This window comes from Aureobasidium pullulans (assembly GCF_000721785.1).
Source record: "Aureobasidium pullulans EXF-150 unplaced genomic scaffold scaffold_5, whole genome shotgun sequence".
NCBI classification, from domain to species: domain Eukaryota; kingdom Fungi; phylum Ascomycota; class Dothideomycetes; order Dothideales; family Saccotheciaceae; genus Aureobasidium; species Aureobasidium pullulans.
The window spans coordinates 11,967-34,020 of record NW_021941025.1 but is presented as its reverse complement, the minus strand read 5'-3'; the positions used below and the strand labels follow the sequence as shown (position 1 = coordinate 34,020).

At 51.0% G+C, this 22,054-nt stretch overlaps 7 protein-coding genes across 7 annotated transcripts; 6 read left to right on the top strand and 1 right to left on the bottom strand.

Moving 5' to 3' along the window:
- Positions 1–893: 893 nt before the first annotated feature.
- On the top strand, positions 894–1,970 carry M438DRAFT_353366 (NAD(P)-binding protein; the record flags this gene model as incomplete). Its single annotated transcript, XM_029906866.1, has 1 exon — positions 894–1,970. The coding sequence occupies one exon, from the start codon at positions 894–896 to the stop codon at positions 1,968–1,970; it is 1,077 nt and encodes a 358-aa protein (XP_029762400.1).
- Positions 1,971–3,274: 1,304 nt separating this feature from the next.
- Positions 3,275–5,077, top strand: M438DRAFT_353365 (cytochrome P450; the record flags this gene model as incomplete). The annotated part of the gene is made up of 4 exons (XM_029906865.1): positions 3,275–3,459; positions 3,508–3,998; positions 4,052–4,889; positions 4,960–5,077. 4 exons carry the CDS (start codon positions 3,275–3,277, stop codon positions 5,075–5,077), a joined length of 1,632 nt encoding a protein of 543 aa, XP_029762399.1.
- A 105-nt stretch (positions 5,078–5,182) lies between these two features.
- On the bottom strand, positions 5,183–6,662 carry M438DRAFT_172894 (uncharacterized protein). Its single transcript, XM_029899140.1, has 2 exons — positions 6,332–6,662; positions 5,183–6,241 (listed from the first exon to the last, which is right to left on the bottom strand). Exons 1-2 carry the CDS (start codon positions 6,480–6,482, stop codon positions 5,487–5,489), a joined length of 906 nt encoding a protein of 301 aa, XP_029762398.1. The 5' UTR covers positions 6,483–6,662; the 3' UTR covers positions 5,183–5,486.
- A 259-nt stretch (positions 6,663–6,921) lies between these two features.
- Positions 6,922–7,678, top strand: M438DRAFT_353363 (uncharacterized protein; the record flags this gene model as incomplete). Its single annotated transcript, XM_029906864.1, has 3 exons — positions 6,922–7,089; positions 7,179–7,350; positions 7,488–7,678. The coding sequence occupies 3 exons, from the start codon at positions 6,922–6,924 to the stop codon at positions 7,676–7,678; spliced, it is 531 nt and encodes a 176-aa protein (XP_029762397.1).
- Positions 7,679–9,585: 1,907 nt separating this feature from the next.
- M438DRAFT_389868 (uncharacterized protein) lies at positions 9,586–11,330 on the top strand. The gene is made up of 2 exons (XM_029909045.1): positions 9,586–10,210; positions 10,388–11,330. The coding sequence occupies exons 1-2, from the start codon at positions 9,720–9,722 to the stop codon at positions 10,908–10,910; spliced, it is 1,014 nt and encodes a 337-aa protein (XP_029762396.1). The 5' UTR covers positions 9,586–9,719; the 3' UTR covers positions 10,911–11,330.
- A 1,302-nt stretch (positions 11,331–12,632) lies between these two features.
- On the top strand, positions 12,633–13,982 carry M438DRAFT_403865 (uncharacterized protein; the record flags this gene model as incomplete). The annotated part of the gene is made up of 2 exons (XM_029909684.1): positions 12,633–12,971; positions 13,171–13,982. Exons 1-2 carry the CDS (start codon positions 12,797–12,799, stop codon positions 13,980–13,982), a joined length of 987 nt encoding a protein of 328 aa, XP_029762395.1. The 5' UTR covers positions 12,633–12,796.
- A 5,887-nt stretch (positions 13,983–19,869) lies between these two features.
- Positions 19,870–20,907, top strand: M438DRAFT_172858 (uncharacterized protein). Its single transcript, XM_029899139.1, has 2 exons — positions 19,870–20,626; positions 20,682–20,907. The coding sequence occupies exon 1, from the start codon at positions 20,022–20,024 to the stop codon at positions 20,604–20,606; it is 585 nt and encodes a 194-aa protein (XP_029762394.1). The 5' UTR covers positions 19,870–20,021; the 3' UTR covers positions 20,607–20,626; positions 20,682–20,907.
- The last annotated feature ends 1,147 nt before the right edge of the window (positions 20,908–22,054 follow it).

The window sequence follows — 22,054 nt, the reverse complement described above, 5'->3', positions numbered from 1 at the left end:
CCGTATATGAGCGTCCTCAGGATGGTATTCTTCCAAATCTAGCAGAGTCGCCATACCCAACGCTCGATGAGATCTTTGATCTGGATACCGTCCTACCTCAACAACAATCCTACGAGAGCCTGCGACTATATCAGGGCACGGTATATGACGAGTGAAAGCATATAGTCGAAGGATGCATATCGTGAAGGAAGAACTTTGCTCACACGTTGTCAAGCACATTGGAGTAATGGTTGGCCTTGACTATAACGGCAGACGTGTAGAGCCCCCGGCTTACCACAAATGGCTTCATGTCGCGAGGCCTCGGACAACGATCTTGCTTAGTCTGGAAGATGATAGACCAGGACGGCACGACTTCCATGTGTGTTTAGGCAAAGACACGTGCTTTGGAGGAGATTGACAAGCACTGGGACCCACAGCGTCTTGGGGGCATTATCTTGATATGGTGAGACATTCCTGTACAACCACCAAAAGCCGATTCGAGCGGCAGAGGCGCTAATTTGACCGCCGAAATGTGCCTATGCTGTATATTCAGGCACCATATCTCTATATCGCTGGCTAAACTTACCCTATGGTGTTGTTGCGGGCGCTAGTGTTTGAGCCGTTGAGATCTGCAGAAGGATCTAAAGCTTGTGGCAAGCCCAATCGAAGGATCTAAGATGAACCCGCTCGAGCGGGATGCGCGGCGGGCGTCTTAGAATCACTTGAACGCAAATCCAGCTTATTAACCTTTGGTGTAATGATGAGCGCGACATGCATCTCCGGACTCTTGGAAGCCACGAGTCCACGACTGAGGAGTTACCATCACGTCATTCGCAGAGAAACACTTAGGGTTACGGTTTTCCACTTGGGTGTTTGACCCATTTTCCCTTCCAAGCTTGCATCACTCTCTCACAATGACAAAGCTTCAGTCAGTCCTCGTCGTTGGAGGATGCGGTTTCGTGGGACATCACATCGTTGACCATCTTCTGGCCAAAGACAACAACATCAAGATTTCTGTGATGGGACGGTCGAACGGACAACACCGAAGGCCTCAAGTCGAATACTTGGAGGGCGATCTGCTCTCGGAGAGCTCCGTACACTCGATCTTCCAGAAAGTCAACCCCCAAGTCGTGATCAACACAGTCGCCCCAACCACCTTCCCTCAGAAAGGGACACCCGAGTCGCATTACAAGATCAACGTGGATGGAACCTTGAACTTGCTCAGAGCTGCTGCCTCTTGCCCTGCCACTGCAGGATTCATCTACACCTCCTCAGCGCACACTGTCCTCGCGACCGACTACACCGGCGCAAAGGAGTCGGATCCTGTCGATGGGAATCGCGACAGTCGTCGATTTCCGACTTCATCCAAAGCTATCGCTGATGCTGTAACTCTGGCAGCGAACAACTCTTTGCCTATTGACGCCGGAGGTCTTCGCACAGCCACCATCAGACCCTGCGTCATCTTTGGTGAAGACGACTCGCAGCTTCTGCCGACCGTGCTTTCACAGCTGGACAACAATCAGCAGAACTTCCAAATCGGACTCAACTCTGCCCTGTATGATTTCGTCTACGTTGGGAATGTCGCGGAGGCCCACATACTGGCTGCTGAGGCGCTTGTACGTGAAGCAGCTGAGGGATCGGAGAAATGCAAGCAAGTCAGTGGCGAGTCGTTCTTCGTTACGAACGATGATCCGCAACACTTCTACGACTTCATGAAGAAGGTCTGGGCAGCCAGCGGTTATGATGTGTCCAAGCTCAAGCCTAGAGTCATTCCTACGAAGGTCGCACTGGGGTTAGGCAGCGCAAGCGATCTGGCAACGTGGGCTTTCACGCTCGGCAGAAAGTCTCCTTCTTCCTTGTCTCGAGAAAGCATTGAGCACTTGTGTCTCAACCGTACTCATGACATCTCCAAGGTGAAAGAACGCCTGCATTATACTCCGTTAGTTTCGGTCGACGAAGGAATCAGGCGTGGAGTAAAGAGTCTGTCGTAAATAGAATGCGCTATTTCTCAATCATATCTGTTCATTGTGTCACTCTGCGCTCCACGCACTCATGTCTGTAGTCGGTCATCCACGTGGCACTTATCCCCATTGGGCCACTTTCCGCGAGGTTTATGCTTTGCTATAGCAGACCTCAGTGATCAGCGCTCCTGTAGATCGAGAAGGATTTTATGAGCGATCTCAAAACGGCGTCGATGCCGAATTCTACAATTGCATTCACGCACTAGAAAAATCCTTATGCGACAGGGCACGGTTTTGCAGGATCTGACGTTTGAAAGCTTGGAGTTCCAACTCCGGAAGGTGGATCTGGTATTCTCGCATTCAAGTTCTTCTAGAATTTTGGGGTCTACTTGGCGTGGGCGCGCCTCGAAATCAGTCGGCTTAAATATTAAGTATTACACGAGATTGCGCACGACACACACTCTACTAACTTATAAGATTCATATAGGATATGTAGATAGATACTATGTATATATACATCAAGTTTTAAACTACCCTTTCTCGGTAATTAAGTAGAAAATTAGATATCTGTTGCCTTTTAGAAATTATGATGTTCTCATTTATTTACAGAGCAAAGAAAGAAGAATAATTGATCGAATCCCTAAAAATGGTAAGAATTATTTGTCTACCTATAACTTCTTAACAACACATAGTCTAAAGCTATTAGTAATATAGAAGAGACTTTAAAATATAGCGCTTCTGATAGTATAGACTATACTATAGTAGCCTAACTATAGCCTAAGATAAAGCAGATTTAGCAGTATCTTAACTATAACTCTATTAGTAGCCGATTTTAGGACTACAAAAACTTGTAGAAATACAATTTACACATTTGCGCTCTTAAGCAAACAAAAATCAGCTTACTAGCTTAATATCTCGTCGAGTTATGTCTAAATGTTGTTCGAAGCATAGTCAAAAACGCGTCGGCGGCCATCACAAACCCCGCGACGAAATTCCAGAGGAACTTGAATTCGAGAATACGCACTGGTTCCCGCTGCGGGTGGACGCGCGCATCCCGACCCAACATGCTTTAAGATCGATCCTGGGGATGAACGATGGATCAAAGCATGTGTACTTCTTCATTGGCTTCGGCTATACTCATCCTTCACGTTTGTGTACGGTTGAGACCCTACAGAGCTTCAGGACTCCGCTGTCGATTCGTACCTACGTGAGCATAAATCTGTTGAGGTACGACGGGATGCGCGGGTGAGAGACTGCGACGTGCCTTGTCGCGACACTTAATTACCATACATGCAACATATCTCGTGGAGCAGAAGCATTTTGAACATCACACTATGTTCTTGTCGAACTACACATTCTCAGCGCTTGCTGTCGCCGCAGCGCTGTATGGCTTGCTGGAACACTGGTTCGGCATCTTTCACGAAGAAACAGAGCCTCCGATCCTCCCATCGAAGATACCATGGTTTGGTCATCTGCTGGGCATTATGCAACATCGCACACAATACATGCTTCGCCTGAGGTATCGCAATATCATCATCTCCCACGGCTGCACACTAACAATTTACAGAAAAAGAAGCACACTCCCCATCTACAGCTTGCCCATGCCTGCAGGTAAACTATACGTCGTGAACACCCCACACTTGATCACTTCGGTGATGAAGAACTCGAAGACTCTGCTATTCGGTCCTTTTGCGACCAAAAATCATCGTCGACTTTTTGGCGTCAGCGCAGAAGCAGAGAGGCTCGCTCAGGACAATGTGGATCTTGCACGAGGACCCTGGGAACTCTGGCATGAAGCAGTCAACGCATCTCATGTCGCGCTCAACCCCGGCGAAGGTCTTGACGAGCTGAATCGCAAGATGCTCCAGGGAATGTCTGGCACATTCGAGAGACTGATCAGAGACACTTCGGAGGATCCAAAAGAAATTGGACTTCTTGAATGGCTCAAGCTGGAGTTGACAAACATCGTTACAGCGGCTTCATATGGCCCGGGGAACCCATTCGTGGACCCCAAAGTAGGTGAGGCATTCTGGAACTTTGAGGAGAACATGATGATGGGTACGATGGCCTCATGATGTCGCAGTAGAACCTTTGCTAATCCCTTTCGGCAGTGTTCGCCGGTATCTTCCCTACGGTCTCATGTCCCAAAGCATACTATGGTCGTGAAAAGACCATCAAAGCTTTGACAGCATACTTTGCAGCGGGCAAGCAGCATTCTGCTGGTCATCTGGTCAAGGGCATCCATGAGCATACCGCCAAGTATGGGCTTAGTCATGAAGATATGGCTCGGTTCGAACTGGCCACAGTGATCGCGATGCTCGTCAACACTCTGCCCTCCGCATTCTGGCTTCTCTACTACATCTACAAGGACGAGAAACTGCTCAAAGACTTGCGTACCGAAGTCGCCACCATCGTTCGGCCCAAGGAGTTTGAAAGTGGTGTGGTGGCCCGAACCATTCCCGTTGCTGATCTGAAGACCAAGTGCCCTCTCCTTAACTCGACCTGGCTGGAGATCCTGAGACACCATGCTGACGGATCTTCATTCCGCGAAGTGACTGCAGACACCGTTTTGGACCAGCAATACCTGTTGAAGAAGGGCAATGTAGTACAGATGCCAGCAATCGTGATTCACAACGATGTTTCGGTCTGGGGCCCCGACGCAGCACAGTTCGACGCATACCGCTTCTTGGCCGACAACGACACAAAGAGCGACAAGTCAGACGCAACAGGCGAGGAGCGCCGTCGACAAGCCAAGCGACAAAGTGTGCCGGGAGCTTTCAGAGCCTTTGGAGGCGGCCAGACACTATGTCCTGGCAGACACTTTGTCACCACTGAACTACTCTCCTTGACCGCAATGATGATCATGCGGTTTGACATCACATATGGATCAGGAAAGATAGAGTGGCCGAAGCTCGGATGGAACGATAAGGATATGAGTGCCGCAATCACGTAAGTTGTCTTATTCGTGCAGTTGTTCTTTCTCGCGAATACATGCTAATATAGTTGCTGTTGTATATAGTCATCCCGCCTCTGATATCAAGGTCACGGTCTCCCAACGGCCGAGTGCCAGGGGACTCTGGACGTTCGAGACAAGTCAAGTGCAAGGGTATCTTTCGTCAGATTCTGCTAGTCTATAGAACAATCCAAACGCTGTATTCATCCGTCATGACACTCTGATCGTATGATAGTGTTGCTTCTGTATTGAATCTGCAACTAGTAGACGTGTGTGCTTGGAGCTGGCGCCAACCAATCAAGACCAGTGTCGAAGTGCCGAAGATCCTGCATACGTGCCTGCCACGACAAACGTCCTGCAAGCCAGACCCTCAACGGCGTTATATATCTCTGCATGGGCCGGGATCTGCAAGAAATCCTCGAAGCTTGTTCTTCTGCCGACATAAGGTTGTTGTTGATCTGCGCCACGATTCGGAAAAACACTCCGCATGTAACAGGTTGCTTCTGTCAGAGTCGAATTATCCAGCTATCTCCAATCGCAAACCAACTTCTCGGCATGTGCTCGTCTAAGCCAGCTTCATGATGCAAGCCTTCCTAACAGCGCTGACTGGTGGACTTGCGCGATCGTACGATAAGATGGTGAGTTCCGACTGTGTCGAGGAATCCAGGAGGGAACTGGGAGACGGCAAGCCACTGCAGGACTTCTCTTTCGACATTGGTGGCTGGGTTGGTTTGGGACAGGGCACGGATACGTCTGTCGTCAAGCTCATAGACATCAGTGATAGCGATGCGCAGGAACTTTTTGCAATCGTCTGTGTGGTTGCCCCATGTGGTGGCGGGAATGGCGTTGATCAGACCAATCATGGCCGAGACAGGTTGACGCTGTTCGAGTACAGAAGCAGTGGCCTGATGACCGGTGCTCAGAGAGTTGCGGATGAAGGCTCTGGAGTCGAGGTTGCCGTCGAAGATTTGGTGGTAAGGGAGGATGGTGTTCTTCATGACTGCGATCAAGCGGAGCGTACCGGTAAGGTCGGCGGCAAGAGTGTCGGTGGGTCCGCTCAGGAGACATGCCATGAGGGTAGGGGCGAGGATAAGATGCATGACGAAGCCAGTGAAGCAAGAGTTGTTGTCATAGCGGAAGGTTCTCTTGAGGTCAGTCGCCTGGTCCAGGAGGCCAGGACCGAGGTTGTACTGGACCCATACAGGAGAGTAGGCGACGAGGGCAAGGGAGGCGAAGAGGAGGACAGGGTCGTTGGCGAAGTTGGCGTCGAGCAGGGCCTTGAGGTTGTTGACCAGGTGAGCAGGCACGATATCGTTGATGACTGTGCTGCGGAAGGCCAGCCACATGTCTGAGACGTAATTAGTGATCTGTTTCGGCGTGTCGGCCCAGGAGTTCAGGAGGGTGTAAGATCTTGAGAAAGGAGGAAGAGGTCACTTACCTGCATTATCACCATTGCGGCAGCCGTTGGCATGGCAAGTGCTGCAGGGTCTTTCCAGGTTGATGCTGATATCGATCTTGTTGCAGGGTACACCCTTGACGGCGCACTCGGTGCAGCGAAGAGTGTCGCGGATGATCTGATGGGATGCCATTGTTGCGAAGTTGGGTTTGTTGTTGTGGAAGAGAAGAAGAGAATATTGGCGGCGGCGCCGATCAAATAGTTCTGCGCCGGGAAATCCAAATGGTGTGAAAGCGAAACAACAATATGAATTTCTCGCGTGTGATTGTCAAGGGGCGTGTTGACGCGAATTTGAACTTCACATACTCAATCAGCCAAGACAGAGAACGGAAACTTCGAGTCAGCTGGATGGAAGTCGGTGATCATTCTGGAAAATATCAATAAGATCAGGTGAGAATATCTCAAGGACACGGGTGTGGGAATAAAGATAGTATCATTGAGAGAATCTTACAGTAAACGACAATGCTTACGCTTGACAACATGGAGACCACCGCAAGAAGTGCAGATGTTATGACATATGGACAGAGACCAGAAACAGTATGACAGAATTGCGATGTAGACCTCTCCTGACCATGCCCTCGGGGGTGATACACAACATCGTCGTCAATGACTTTGCCATGGCGGAGGTTGAGCTTTGTGCCCGAGTATTCCGACTCAATGCAGCAACGGGTCTCTTTGGAAGCGATAAGGAGGTCTTGGAATGTTGCATTGTACTTCTAGACAAGAGATCTGAAGTCGGGGTACGTACACGGTCCGCGGCGGCGGTCATGGGCTCCGTCGTCGGCTGAAGAAGACATCCAGAAGCAACGTTGATGAACAGCGAGGATAGGATGGGAGAGAGGCCAGGCATGTGCAGGCATGCGAAGAAAGAGTCAATGAAACCGCCAGTGTGAGAGAGGTTGAATTGAATCATCCGCTGTTCGGTCTTCTGAACGTTTCCGTTGTGAGGCTTGATTTCTCTTCGCGCTTGATGTCGGCAAAAGAAGTACGGGCTCTGACAAGTACGCAGCTTCAAGGCTCAGTCGAGGTAACTTCAGCCGAAAGCAGGAGCACCCAGGGCACACGAAAAGGGAAGCGTAAAGTTTTGTATCCTTGTAACTTCCATCTCTTGTCTTGGCCGGGGCCTTGTATGGTTCAGGTTTCTCTCAGACCGCACTGCCATTTGGACGGGGGTTGACGGTTCGGCAGGTATATGATTGGGGCAGAGTTGCGAAAGAGAGGCGGGCGGCGCATTGCGGTATGCCTGATCCAGAAGTGGTGCTTGGGGGCAGCTTGGGCGACGGCACGCTGGTCGAGCCCGCGACCTCTTTCAAAGCAGGGCTTGGATAAGCTCAAGCGACTGTCGCCTTTCGGTGCGGCTCAATCGCAAGCAATGCTGTGTGCTTCCAATCTCTTGAATCTGCTCCAGATGTCGGCAAATAAACGTCCATGAGGTCCATAGTCTTCCAGTATACTGAGCTGCTTCGGGCGGAACATTGCGACTGTTAGCGACCCATCTGCCAGATGTGCGTGCTGGCGTGAAGACCTCGACGTCGCTGTCGCGGTTGTAGTCGGAAGACGCAATGATGAAAGGCTGGTTCGGAGGCCTGGCGCTCAAATAAAACGGCGAGGGGGACGGTGAAGAAGCTTAGTTCCGGCTCAGCTGGATAGTCGGATATCTCGTGTCTCTGGACATAGGAGTCGACAGTCCGGCAATGCCAGAACTCAAGTCGCGAGAAGTTGAGGCTTGAAGCTTGCGGAGCTTGCGGAGCTTGCGGAGCTTTGACCAACCTCTGTTGTTGGTGTGGCCCTGTCCCACTTTGCGACACCACCCACTGTGCCTGAGACTTGAAGGAAAAGTCAGACAATACACACATACAGTTCCAAGCTACTTGAGTAGTCTTTCGCAACCGTGATTTGATGTTGAGGCAAAATGGTTGTCTTCTCCCGCCTTCTCAAAGTCCACGCTCGCCTCGCCGCGTTTGCTTCGATCCTCAGAACTTTCCTGCACATCAACAAGCCACCTCGACCACTCCAACGACAAACTGCTTCTTACTGCGGCGCCCTAGTACGGAGAACCGCGGGATAACATCGAACGCACCACGCCGGTTGTTTCATCCTTGAACCCCCCTCACCACATCCTCGAACCCTCCCACCGCGAAATCGAAATGGCCATAGCTCGACAACACCGCCAGCACTGCCGAAGGAGTGAAAATGAATGAACAGTCACATGGGGAGAAAGATAAGGATTACAAACGTCGCTCGGATTGCCCGCGTTCCAGCAATGAAGGCATCCGACGTTGGTCGTGTTGACTGAAGGCTACCACACCACGACACAGTTCTACGTCCGTGGGAACACGCCATCGCTACCGGTACCACATTGCGCTGCCCGCCTACACCTTGCGCTGCCCGCCTACACCTTGCGCTGCCCGCCTGCACCTTGCGCTGCCCGCCTGCTCGCTGGTTTGCCCCAGCTACAGCAATCCTCTGCTCGTCAATACCTACGCCCTTGAACGCCCGTTCTCTTCGCGCTCAACGCTTTGCCTTGCTTGCCACAACAGCCGCACTTGTCTGAGCCGGCACTGGAATATACTTCCCTGGAAGTCGTCCAGAGCTGGAAGTGTGGCTGCCACCCAACAATTGGCTCCGTTATCGACATGATTACGGACGACCGTGGTTTCTGCTTCGTGATTCGGCTGAACATATCACACGGAGAGCATGGCGCCGAGCTGGCCGTCACGACGGAGGTGAGCGAGGTCTGGAGAGGGACGACGGCGATGGGTTCAAGCGGTGTTGGTGGTAGACGATAAAGATACTCAACACAGAAGTGAATTGTTCAACACAATGAGATCTTCACGTCACCCTGACAATGTCTTCATTCAAACGTGCGACTGAAGATCTTGGAGCAGCAGTTTCTCGCTGTGCCCTCCTCTATGAAAAGAACGAGTAGGTCTGGTCTTTGTCTGTCTATTCTTTGTGTGCTTCCCAACTCCACAACTTCTCTTTATCTCCGTTCCCGTCTCTTCTGGTTTCTTCCCTTTCTTTCTTTCTCTCCAGTAATCTTCATTCCTGTCTCTCCTGCACTTTTGATTGTCGTGCGGCGCGTAGCACCTCGCAAGTAGAGACCAAAGCTTGCAGTCGGCATCGTATTCTCTCTGCCTTCTCGGCGCAATACATCCCTTCCAAATGTGTCCACTTGCACAAACTCCGGTTTCTTGTTGACCGAGTGAATCGAAGTTGCAGTCACTGCTTTCGGCGAAGAGAGTTCATATTGCAGGCTGTGTTATCACTCCAGGTAATTTGCAATGTTGCCTGCTCTTATCGGTATCTGCTCTAGCAGTGCTTTTTGCTGAGGATTTTCATTCTCGATCTTGTTATTTTGGCGTCGGTCATGACAAGGTCCAGTCACGAAGTGCGTCCAGGTAATTTGGCCTCCCTCATAACCTCGGCGATATCACAAGTTCAAGCAACATATTTTCTCAGCGATGAAGCGGCGGAAACAAACATGATCTGTCTGAGCGAGCAGTCTGGAAGGTGCGGTCACAACTTCGACTCGTGCTTTCCAACTGTGCGTGTCTCCTTCAGCTCAACGCTTGCACCGAGGCAAAATGTGATTTTCGAAGCTCGTGGCATTGCTACAATCTCTGCCGTCCTCCGGCGCTCACTGAACTGGTCCCCGGCAGCTTCGCCCTGTCATTCTCTTGTGCCGGTGCATCGCCTGCGTTCTGCACTCTGCGGCAACCAGCTCTCCGCTTGCGCCCTTTCTTTTTTCTTTCGTGTTGCGGTTTCATGCAAAGACGCCAAACTCAGAAGCGCAGTCACTCACGCCAAAGACACCCTCTCTGACCCCGCTCAGATCCTGTATGACCGTGTCGCCGTGGAGTGTGTTGACATTGCCGAGTAACTCTGCCCAACACTTCCATACTGTCGTACAAAGACACGGGCTACTGGGCCATCCTCTCTTCGTGAAGATCACATCTCGCAGTCGCGGCTAGGGCAACCCCCATGTTGTTCCCACCACTCCTACACCCTCTGTCCTGCTGTTTCGACCGCCGCCAGCTCCTCAGTCATCGGAGACCTTCAAGGCCAGCTCGCCATTGCACAGAACGACATCCTTTCCAGGGATACGCTATTGGAGGCCCGTGAAGCAGAGGTTCAACGCCTGAAGCAGAATATTGAATCCCAGCACGCCACCTTGACTCGCCAGAGTATCAAGATCACCGCCTTGGAAGGCCGTACTGTCGCTTTAGGACCTGATGACCCTAAGTTGACTGCCCAGCTCAAGGCCAAGAAGCTGCGCTGGAGAATCTTCAGGACAAGCTCGAGTCTCAAGACCTCCAGATCGTGGACATCGAAGCTGAGCCGGAGAACCCCAGACGTCGCACGCACCACGGAGCTGACTCGTAAGATCCACGACCAGCGCTCCGGTCAGCCTTTCAACACGGCCGGTGATTCCCTTCGACCACCAGGCAGAGACAAGCGACAGAAAAAGAGATGGGCTTTGATTTCGACAGGGGCGAAGAGAACAACGACCAAGCGGCCTTTGATGATTTTGTCGGAAGTCTGCCGCCTCACAAGATGAAAGATTGAGAGTCAGGGAAGCAGGCCGAGGCGCGTACTCATCAAGCAGATGAAGAGTATGCTGATGAAGACGAAGATGAAGACAAAGACGCCCCAACGCCGCAAGAGCGGCCCATGTCAGGACGCGTCCATGATCCAGCATCTCTCTAGTCTGGCCCTGCACCAGTGCGCAATTCCGTCCAATGGTCTGACGACACCCAAGAACAACTCGACCCTCCCGAAACACAGTCGTTGGAAATCGCGTACGCGTCCTCTCACTCACGAGAACGTTTCCGTCAAAGAACACAAGCAATCTACCATTCCGGAGCCCAACCTTTCGATCAGGACATCACACCCTCGCCCTCTAAGCTTGGGCATGCAGAAAAGAGTTGTTCCACACCATAGCAATACATCGTTCTATAGATCAAGTAACAAAGCTCTGTCCCGCGCACTCTTCCCACTCCCTTCCAAATTGTATAGACCTATGTCTGAATGGTCGTCACTGCTCATCCATGCTTCTGGGTTGCTGCGGAGGTGTTCCGAGTCTCTTTCACAAACGCGACTGAAGTTTCTCTGTTCCCCCTGATGAAAGCTCAAGGGTGGACCGAAACATCTCCGCTCGTGAGATGCCGTCCTTGTCTCTTCCGTAAGCTGTTCTGAGGTTGGGAGAGTTTCACGGTCGCTATGTCCGCATACACTTCGGAATTCCTCCAGGAATCTGGAATTTTTAAGGGCCCGCTTCTGGAGTATGTTGCCATTCCTCTTCTTGGATATATTAATACCATTTCTCTGCAACAACTTCCATGATTTTCTTTGACGGCCACAACTTTAATGTTATTCACATCAAAACTAAAATAGAATACTTATCCCGTTGATGCCGATCTGACCAACACTTCTTGAGACCTGAGGAAAGGCCGTAATTATATCTGTCGCCTATGTTGCGCTTGAAGGTCAAAGCCTCTTTTGCACTGCTACCATACATCGAGCGACATCTGGCGAAAACACCGAGGGTTTCGAATCGGCGATTCAGGTTGCATGCGTCAATTATGTCAAGCGCAAGGCAGGGGGTTTTTCTTTTGAAGGACTCTTCTGCAACGTTGGTGTGTATTTCCAGCATGATCTCGTGTCCACCGCGGTGTGTCACGATGCAATGCGGGTTGTACTTGGCTGATGGTTATGGTGCTAAGACCCACTCCAACCAACAAAGAAATGTAACTGTTCTTGTTGTCACTCTTTGTTTATTCCACTGTGCTTTTCAATATCAAACAAAGCATCGCATGGAGTCTGACTGTACAAGCCTTCGATTGCCATGATCGCGACTTCGCAAACCGTACTCGTTGATACTCGCATCCTCCAAGTGCCCCAAGCTCACGTGCGGGCGGAGTGATCTCAACTTCACCTCCTTCTCTTCTGCCGACCACAGTCAAACAAGACGATACTAATTGCCAGCGTCATGAGTAAAACGCCTTTCATGGAAGTTTGCAGTGGGTCAAAGGCATATGCATTACATGACTGCAAGCTTGATTCTTCTTGATTTAATTTCTTTGTTCCTTTGCCAATTTCGCCGATGCAGGGCTTGTTGAGACTGAGCAGCCGGCCTCACCATCTGCGAATGGTGAAAATGTAACAGGCAGCCTCGACCCTGCAGCCTCGGCGCCACTCCTGCACTCTTCCACGTTCTCACCCTTTCACTCTTGCGCATTCTATTGAGGTCCAAGCTTCGCCGGGTGCTTGCGAAGTTCGAGATGTTTCGTCCAAGGTGTGAGAATTATAACTCACTTTCAAAGACACTCTCACACCTGGCGAATTTCCCATTCTCGATTCGTAACTGGTCCCTCCCTTGTTCTCTTCCGACTTCAACACTCTCACCCTTCTTCTCGTCTTCAATTACGCCTACCACGTCTGAACATGGCCACTGTCCCGTACCTGTTCCGGGAATCCGTCCTCGAAGAGCTCAGATGCATGCAGTGCGCCGAAGAGGGCACCGCCTGCGACAAGATCAATCAAGACTTCTCTCTTAACATCACTGCACAGCATGCACTCAACAAAACAAGAACTGCGCAGCCACTCCTCTCGCCACAATGTGAGAAACCCTTTGCGCTTCTCCTCATTCTCCCGCCTTGCTCACCCGTCTTCATAGGCTCCTTGATTTCCACGACCATTGTCTCATGAGCCAGAGCGACGAGCTGGTCCCCTTCTTCCAGAAGCATGCCCTCTCTTTGGCCTTCTGTCGGCTTGATGCAGAAGAGACTCCCGCCCATCCGCGCCGCCATTCTTTACAGATCCATTCAAACTGCCAGACCCCTCGACGAAATCAAGCTTGCTCTGGAACGTTACCAACAAAGCTACAGAGTCCTGGACATCAAGAAGAATGATTCTACTTACCTCTGTCATAATTTCCACTCCCGCTCTCGTTCGCTTTCAACTTTTGAACAAGAGACCGACACTTCATCTCGCCTTGACCGATGCTCTCTGGATCACTGGTCTCCACTGGGCACAAGTCATGTTCTTTCTGAACGCTCTCAGCAAAGACCCCGAAGGCCAGATCTTGACCGCCAATCCCACCGCTTCTGGTCAATACCCCACCCAACCTCAGATCGACCAGTTCCCCTTCGTTCAACAGCTCTTCGCCTTGATTGACCTGATCCCGGATGCTGAATGGGGTGCTCGCACCGCTGAGATCAGAGGACACATGAAGCAAGTGGTGCGCGACCTCTACACTTTGGAGTCTTCCCAGAACCGTGCAATGGTCGATGCTTCTCGTGATGGCTTCCCCTCGAACAACGACAAGCAGCTTTTCGCATGGTTGTCTATGTCATCTCACCCTCCCGACTTTGCCCAAATCATCCAACAGAACCTTGTCTGGAGGGTCATTCTCTGCCAATGGGCTGTTCTCTGCCAGCGCCGCAAATCGGTCTGGTACTTCAAAGGCATCCTTCCCGTCTTGTACAACATGGCCATTACGGACATCAACGCCACCGCCAACACTACAAGAGTCGGCACATGGGCCCAGTGGAAGTTTTGTCTTCGTCCCGTCATCGAGGCTCTTGCTGCGTCGTGGATCGACTACAAGACACCTGTCGCTGAAGATTAGGTTCTTGTGTATCCCTCATACAATTCACCATCTTTTTGATGACTCTGACGACCATCCACTACTCCATGAGAAGTTTCCATGCTAATGTTGCTTTTTGCTCTTCCCTTGAGTTCTGGTATTGGTCTTGGTCTTGATTTTGGTTTTGGTTTTGGTTTTGGTTTTGGTTTTGGTTTTGGTTTTGGTTTACATTCATGCGTGCTGCTTCTTCATGGATCAAAAAAAACTTATATATTTTAGAAAAAAGTAGACTCTAATGATCACTTGTCTCCTCCACCATATCATCATGTTGCAGTGTAATGAGACTCCGTGAATGTGAGCGGTTAGTGTTGTCCATCAAGGTGTTTCTTCTTCCACGCACTTCTTTGCGGCGTTTGTATATTCGCTTCTTTCGAGCGCATGGGACAAAACAACACAAGATGTTGCATCTATATTAGTAGAGCAATAGGGAATGAGGGTTTGAATTCGTATAAGAACACATCATATTGCAGTGCTATACTGTGACATCTACGGCGACAGTGAACAGAACCCCCGTGAAGCTGTAAGCCCGGACATGCCTAACAGCCTCCTCGGTCGGAGTCTTGCGCTACTTCGAACATTCATCCGGATCTTAAGTTTCTTCTTCCTGGCTCTTAAGAGGATATCGGAGGCAAGCACAACATCTAGTATCGAGTAGACAGAAGAGAGGGCGAGACAGAAGAGTAAGAGGTGACGACAGCATTTGAGAGGCGTATGCGAGACCAGCTGAATGATTGTTTGGTGCGGAGGCGTCCTCAAAGGTTGTATTGGTAGAAGTGTACAAATGCAGAAAGCATTAGGGCAATACTGTCAGAGGGTCGCGGCGGTGAAGCTGGGAGACAAGGGAGCGACCGGCAGATCAGGCGGCGGTTAGGGGCGGTGGTGGAGTCGGGGAAAAGGTGAAAGGCTTGGACTGAGTCCATGTGCCACTGGTGGAAGTGTGCGATGGCGAGGAATGGCAGAGGTGACAACAATGCGCACGTTGCGGGTCGAACGGAGAGTCGAGAAGTGATTCAGAATACTAGAAACATATCATATCATGTGGTAAGGGAAAGGGGCTTCTTGGGGAAATGGCGCTGAGACTAGGAAAGCTTCCCGTGACGACAAGTACAGTAGTAAGAAGAAGCGCCTCGGTTGTGTTTTAATGGAGCTATCATGAACAAGCGAGCTGATCAAGGCGAGAAGCTTAACAGCATATGCGCTTAGTAGAAGTCTACAAGTTGAGCGAATCTGTCGTGCCGCGAAGCGCAAAGAGAATCGGCAGTGACGAAGTGTGGGAGAGATGGATGAGAAGTAAGTGATTCAATGACTATATACGATAACATACGTTTCTTGTCACGGCCAATGAGCACTACTCCGCAGAAGTTTCTCTTCATTTGAGCATGCAACGTCCCAGAGCCGAGAAGCGTTGACAAGCTGACATGTCCCAGGCAGAAGCGCACGAGTAGACGGTGTCAAGGATACTGGCAGAGACAATGGGAATTTCTGAAACCTGGAGCGACAGGATGCGGGCGGACTTGGTGGTCATGGCGGAGCTGCAACTCGAACTGATGGGAGAGAGAGGATCTCGCTGCTATGACAAATCGCCACAGGCGAGTTTCAAACAGGATACGATAGAGAAGGCTGAGATATGAAGTTGCTCTGACATGACCGGGGAAGCTCTGGAGAAGAGACACGGGAATGGTGTTTGTAAGGGTTGGCGATGGTGACTGATTCGCGGACCTGCAGTTCATCATCTGGGCCTTAACCGGGTAGAAGCTTGGAACATTGGAGTGTGCGCAATGAGTGCGCAGTGAGCACGTGTGCAAGTCGTACCATGCACAAGACATAGCCGAAGCAGGAGTGGCGACTGCGTTGAGGGTTGTTGTGAAGCCGAACTGTGGGCTTATCTTGCAGACCACACATTGAGTCGTGAGAGTGTTGGAGGTGACTGCAGTGGAGTGGATGCGTTCGTACGACAGGAAAGTAGTAGTCGAGAGCGCCGACTTCTGTCTGCTCACTTGTCAACAACGTGACGCAAGTATTGTGACCGCCGCGGTTATTTTTCTACATGAGTTGGCAGTAGCTTTGTCGACACAGCGAAAGACCATTACCCATGGTTGAGTAGGAGGGATGGAGGCAGCATTGTTGGAGAAGCTTTGGCTGTTGGTGCAAGTCATGCGAGCGACACATTGAGGCATGGCGGAGCGACTGTGTAGCTTCGCGTATGGACCACATTCTAGGCTGGCGGCATGCGGAGTCGGAAGGCTGACACTGGCTGGCAACAACACTGGCCGTGTGCTCTGGGGAGAAGATGAGAGGGGGTGAATGGTCGCTCGCTCGCAATCCCAGAGGTATTGTGTGACTTCTCTGTCTTCTTGATGAAGTAGGATACCATGGCGGGTCCAGCCCCAAGCCCTCAGGGCAAAGCATAGCAAAGGGTATGCTGTGAGTGTTCCTGACCCTAGACTATTCACCGCGAGACTCATCTCCTGATCAGCGGCGTTGTTGACGTGGTGGACGTATCAGAGGGCGGAAGCAGTCGACTGCTGTTGTAGGGCGGAGGACAAGGAAGAGGGATTTCTGAGGCACCGCGGCTTGCATGTTCGGAGTTGTTGTAAGTGGGCGTTCGATGAGACGAGAGCAAAGACGGCGAGGACGGCGAGGAGGGCAACAACGGCGAGGACGGGAGGGCCAGACTGAAACATTCTCAACGTGAAGCTTGTCCTCTGAGAATAAAGAAGACGCCGATCCCGTGGGGCATACTTGGTGATAGCGCCTTTGTTTCCACCTCTTGATCCTGCTGTGCCGATGGTAGTGTTTCTTGTAGCCAGAGTCGAAAGGCTGAGACTCTCCACCGAGGTCATTCCGGAACATATCCTTCGTAGGAGTGGTGTTGGTCTTAAAATAATCGAAGATCGTGTCGTAGAAGACCTTTCGTAGATGGTGGAGCGACGAGAGAGTAGTAGTCGGGTAGACGGTGCCTTCGATGGCGTGGGTGTAGGTGACGGCGGCATGTCGCAGTATGCTTCGGCGAACACGGCGCCGAGAGGTGAGGTCTCATGTACAATGGCGCCAGCGGGAAGAAGGTTGAGCGACCTCCAGCCAGAAAGTGGACTTGCTCATCGTGCGCCGTAGGCAGGTTCGGTAGGAGCGAAGAACGCAAGCAAGGTGGCGACATATAATGTGGTTGTAGATCTTGTCATAGCGTGAATGGACTGCGGTAATGCAGATGACGATGTGAAGCTCCGCCGGAATCTCTCGAGGTGGGCGAGAGCAGTACGCAAGCTCCCGTACAAGTGGTGGCGTACTTGATCCGCTGTGGAGACTCCTTCAGTGCTCTCGTAGAGCATGCGCGAGAAAGGCATCAACGAGCGCTGCGAAGGCGTTGGTCCTTCGAAGGTTCTGCGAATAGTTAGCGTGCGACTGACTGGTGGTGAGGAACATGATGATCAGACAGACCTCGCTTATTGCATTGTATCTGGTGAAGTCGCGAGAACGTTGTAAAGAGAATTATGGCACCCATCATGAGTGTGGGTGTATGAACTCTGAAGGCCGCCGCAGTAGTAGAAAGGAGCAGGTGTGTGCAGTGTCTTGGGAAACCTTATGCTTTTCCTGAGCGACGGCTTGATCCTCTGATGATTCCCGGAAATGAGGCTCAAGATCAGTCGGAGTATGAGGAAGCGGCTGTGGAAGTTGGAGTATCCTAGAGCGAAGGTATACATTGACTGACTGTCAATAGCGAGGAAAGCACAGAGATCAACAGAGAAGGATGCAGCAGAGATGAGCCAGAGATCCTAGACTGTCGTCTGCGATTGTTCATGACCGCTTCTCTGTTCTGCTTGATCCGGCAGACTTCGTTCCAGTCGGACAAGACGCCGCAAAATATTCAGGTCGCAATTCTCAGGTACGTGTTCTTCGGCTTCGGCTTCCTCGGATGCTGGCGGTGGAGGGATGGGAAGCATGTTGGAGTCGTCGATCAGGGCTGAATGCACTGCGGGCGACAACCGAGACAACATGAACATTGAAGACGTCGGGCCGCAGTACTGCGCATTTGTATCTTTGTTGATTTATTGGTTGAGCGTCCCATGGGCTTCAGGTTCACACTTCCTCTGATCCCAGAGCGTGCTGTATCAATTCTTGTGTGAAGCGCTCGTGACATGTGATTTTTGCCTTGTCTCGGTTGTGGACGCGCATTTGCAACCGACTGGCCTTCCAGAAGGCGGACGGCAGTGACGTTCGCTCGATGGACAAACAATAGAGTTTCACCTTCCCCTTTTCGTATGGCCCGCCACGAGAGGGACAGCAACTCTGAGAAATGGATCGACTTACGTCACGATACTAATCCTTGGAGCGGCAGACTTGCTGGCCGATTTTGCGACAGTCAACGCTTGGAGCAGTCGGCCCTGCTCATTGCCAACCACTTGAGCAAACTCCTGTGACTGTGATGATGGAATTGGCTTTGGCGTTGGTGGTCTACGCTGCTCGAAGAATGTTGCCTGCTTGGAGAAAAGAGTCGCAGTCGGCAATCATCCTCAGCTTCTCAATGTCTGCGGTCTCGTTGCCCCCTCTCGCAAGCTTCACGGAGGTCTTGCAGGACGCAGTGTCATTGCCGCAGCGCTCGGCCATGGCGCAGTTGAAAAGCACTCCAGCAACCGTTTATGAAATGCACGAAAGGAGTGACCTACAGTTGGTGAGCTGCTTTCTAGGCACTCCTTTCCTGCTGCGCAATGCGCTCGTTGTAGAATCTTTCACATTGATCAAAGGCAGATCGAATATTCTCATCGATCAGACCTGATCCGCAAGGCGTCTGTCGACGAAGATTATCAATAGTCTCACGGGGAAGAAAAGCGTAAGTGAAGGGATATCGCAGAGGCATACACTGGGGCAATCAAGAAAATCTTGGAATAAAGCGCGAGGTTTTGGAGACGAAGAAGGTTTGTGCAGAAGTGGAATGCGCCTAACTTTGGTGTGTGTGGATCGTTTGGTGCTCGAGAGCCACAGAAAGAATACGCTTGGAAAGAACAGCCTGAACAAGCCTTTGTACACCGCATTTTTTACCGGAACCATAACCATTTGAATTGGGGAGTGAGTAAGAAAGTGGTTGCAAGGGCTAGCAGAAAGCTCTGGCTGTGGTCGTACGGAGAATCCGTAATCTTGTGAGAACAAGAAATATCTATGAAGATATACATCTAGGGAGATGTGAGAATAAACTCAGGAAGACTTGTAGCAGCGACCCTCCGAAGAAGTACCGTGTAACCGTGATCAACATTCTGTCGTGTCCTGTAGCTGTGAGGAGACGTGAAGTCATATCGTTTTTAAAGTTGCGTTTGAGGGTGGCTCAATGTGGAGAAGACGTTTGAAGCCCGTTGCTCGAAGCTTGAGGCGCTTGCAAATTCGACGTCTGCTCCTCCTGTCCATCTTCCATGCCACAGCTCAACTCAGCAAACCAGTGGTGGAAGACATGAGATGGTACTTGAGCGAAACTCTTGCGTTCCGCTGCCCGTGACGTGGTGAGTTCCACCGCAATCTCGAATTAGGTGAGAGTTATAGGTTTCACTCGTCTTGCATTTTTGCTATCGGTATCTAGATTTCCCGTCATCCTGAATGATCCTTTTGAGATCGAGAAAGACATGTTCCATCCAGCTATCGTTGTTGGTTGGTGCCAGGAGTTGATCGCACTTTCCTTGTTGAGTAACGCAGCAAATCTTTGTCGCGCAAGCGTTTGTTTACCGTCCATGCATTTTTACATTTGGCATCTCTGAATGCTCTCCATCTCTTCCGCTATGCTGCGCGGTGTTATCGCTATGCTCCAAGATATTTCTCGAAGATCATCACTTTGGCCATCTGTTGAGAGGACCAGGATCCGAACCAGACGATCTCTTACGCTCTTTTCCGCTTCCGGGCTCTCGCAGAGATCGCAGCTCTCTTTGACTCTGAAGCTCGCACCTTGTTCAAGCATCCATCTGTCAATGACACTACGTTCGCCGAGGATGTCGCTTTACTCAACATAGCCGAGAGCGCCTTCTCTGCCGCGGGCGTCCCATGGCTTTCCCGACACTTCTCCTCTATCTACCCGCAAGCTTGCTTCTCACCCGCAAATCTGCTTCCCACCCGAGGCCGCCCCTCACCACAAGCCCGCTCCTCACCGAAGGCCCGCTCCTCACCGCAAATTTACCCCTTATCGCAAGCTACAAGTTGTGGCAGAGAACGTTGCCTCGCTGGTGTCTCTTGCTATCTTCGCCATGCCATCTGTTGCGTAGCCAATTGCTTCTGGCGGCTTCCAAACCCCAGGCACCACCGCCTTTGCCCGCTGGTTCGCCAGTTCCAGGCGCCGCCCAAACGAATCCCACTTCTGCTTCTGAGCTCCACGCCCGTTCTTTGACGACCAAGACCCTTTACATATCGAGCCCATGCATGGTTGCGCCGGAGACATGCTGCAGGATTGAGCCGGGTCCTCCATCGCCTTGCGCAAAGACCTCGACATCTGCGTGGTTCAAGCAAGACGTCAAACCGCCGGGATGGCCCAGGTCAAGCATGCTTCTGGCTGGACGCGCTTTGACGAAGCAGAGCAACATCTTCAGAGGCTTGCGCAAGGGTGAGCAGCGTGATACCGCAGAGCAACATTGACTTGAGATGCTGACTGCTGTGTGAGTTCATCTCTTCATGACAACACCGTGTTTTCCACTGACATCATCACTCTAGCGGCTTGAACCACGACGATACCTGGGGTCACTGTGCCGACTAGCCCAACATGCTGCAACATAGCCCTTGCGTGTCTGCCAGAAGCCACACCTTACGACGATCACGCTGTCTACGATACAGGTGGGGATACAAGTGCGCAGTGTTGCCTCACGATCCGCCAATTCCTCATACCCACAAGACGCCCGAAGCCACTGGCAACGAAGACAACACAGCCGAGGATACGACCACTCTCACAGCCAATTCGGAGCCTTCCTTCAACAGGTGGTTGAATCTCCACAAGAACATTACATGCAACCGAAATCTTCAAGTGCTGGCCACGCAGCTACCGCAACGAGATGGGGCCACTGCTCGACAGACATTCCACCTTCTCTGTCAACAGACACGATTTATCTACGAGACACTCCAAACGCGAAGACTCCTGGCCAAGCACAATGCCGGTCTGGATCTCAATCAGGTCAAGGACACATGATGCATGCACTCTTCGACTCCTGCCCATGAAATACAAGACACCTTAGCGTATTCGACAGTGCCCAAGTCATGGAACCATCGTGGCAATGTATCAACCTGTCCAAGCCTTCGGTCTCTCCCGAGCTTTGCTTCCGCCGGGAGCAGCTTTTCGCGAATTCAAGCAACATACAGCCTCCTAGAGCGAGTCAGAAGGCATTTCATTCTTGTCCCCAAAGAGACTTTACACACTTCGAAACTTCTATCCATTGTGGTCAGCAATTCCTGAGTTCGTGCGATGATTTGTAAGAGAATGTCTAGTCCATTTCGCTTTACAAACGATGAGGAGAAAATCACGCGACGCTGGACTAAGACGGGTTACATCACAATGTGGGGTGACCTAAGAGCGGCTTTAGGAGCCCGGCGTAGCTCGCCCCGATATAGGAGCGCAAGTTGCGCCGCGTCTGATCTATAATTAATCAAAACATGCATGACAACAAAATTGACTAACGTAAGTGTCGATCTCTGTAAGAACTTAGTAGAATTCTAGCCCTAGCGGTAACCGGCATATTTAAGCGAGTTTGCTGTCTTGCAGCAAGTTCGGCTTACTACATCGCAGGACGGCTAGAATATATGTCGCCATCGTCTTATTATACCCGTAACTACCTTCTAGGCTTAAGCCTTGTTTCTCGTCGATTTTGCTACTATCTAAAAACCGGCACTATGGCAGATAACCGCTTCTCTAGACAATTTCGCCCTAGGAGTCACGATGGCACTAATGCTAATGTAGTACGTCTAACACTATGCTTAATGCGGATTAAGCTAAAGTCCTTAAGTAGACGCTTATAGGAACGTCTATTATAATAGATCTAAGTCGACTTGTTCTTAATTACGACATATAGTAGCTTAATATAGAGGTGTCTAATTAG

Bases quoted from the DNA above. Each gene is read 5' to 3' on its own strand.
- M438DRAFT_172894 (XM_029899140.1), bottom strand. From the start codon at position 6,482: ATGGCATCCCATCAGATCATCCGCGACACTCTTCGCTGCACCGAGTGC. The intron at 6,242-6,331 runs GTAAGTGACCTC...ATTACGTCTCAG, and splicing joins CCGCAATGGTGATAATGCAG to ACATGTGGCTGGCCTTCCGC.
- M438DRAFT_389868 (XM_029909045.1), top strand. From the start codon at position 9,720: ATGACAAGGTCCAGTCACGAAGTGCGTCCAGGTAATTTGGCCTCCCTC. The intron at 10,211-10,387 runs GTGTGTTGACAT...GACCGCCGCCAG, and splicing joins TATGACCGTGTCGCCGTGGA to CTCCTCAGTCATCGGAGACC.
- M438DRAFT_172858 (XM_029899139.1), top strand. From the start codon at position 20,022: ATGGCTTTCCCGACACTTCTCCTCTATCTACCCGCAAGCTTGCTTCTC.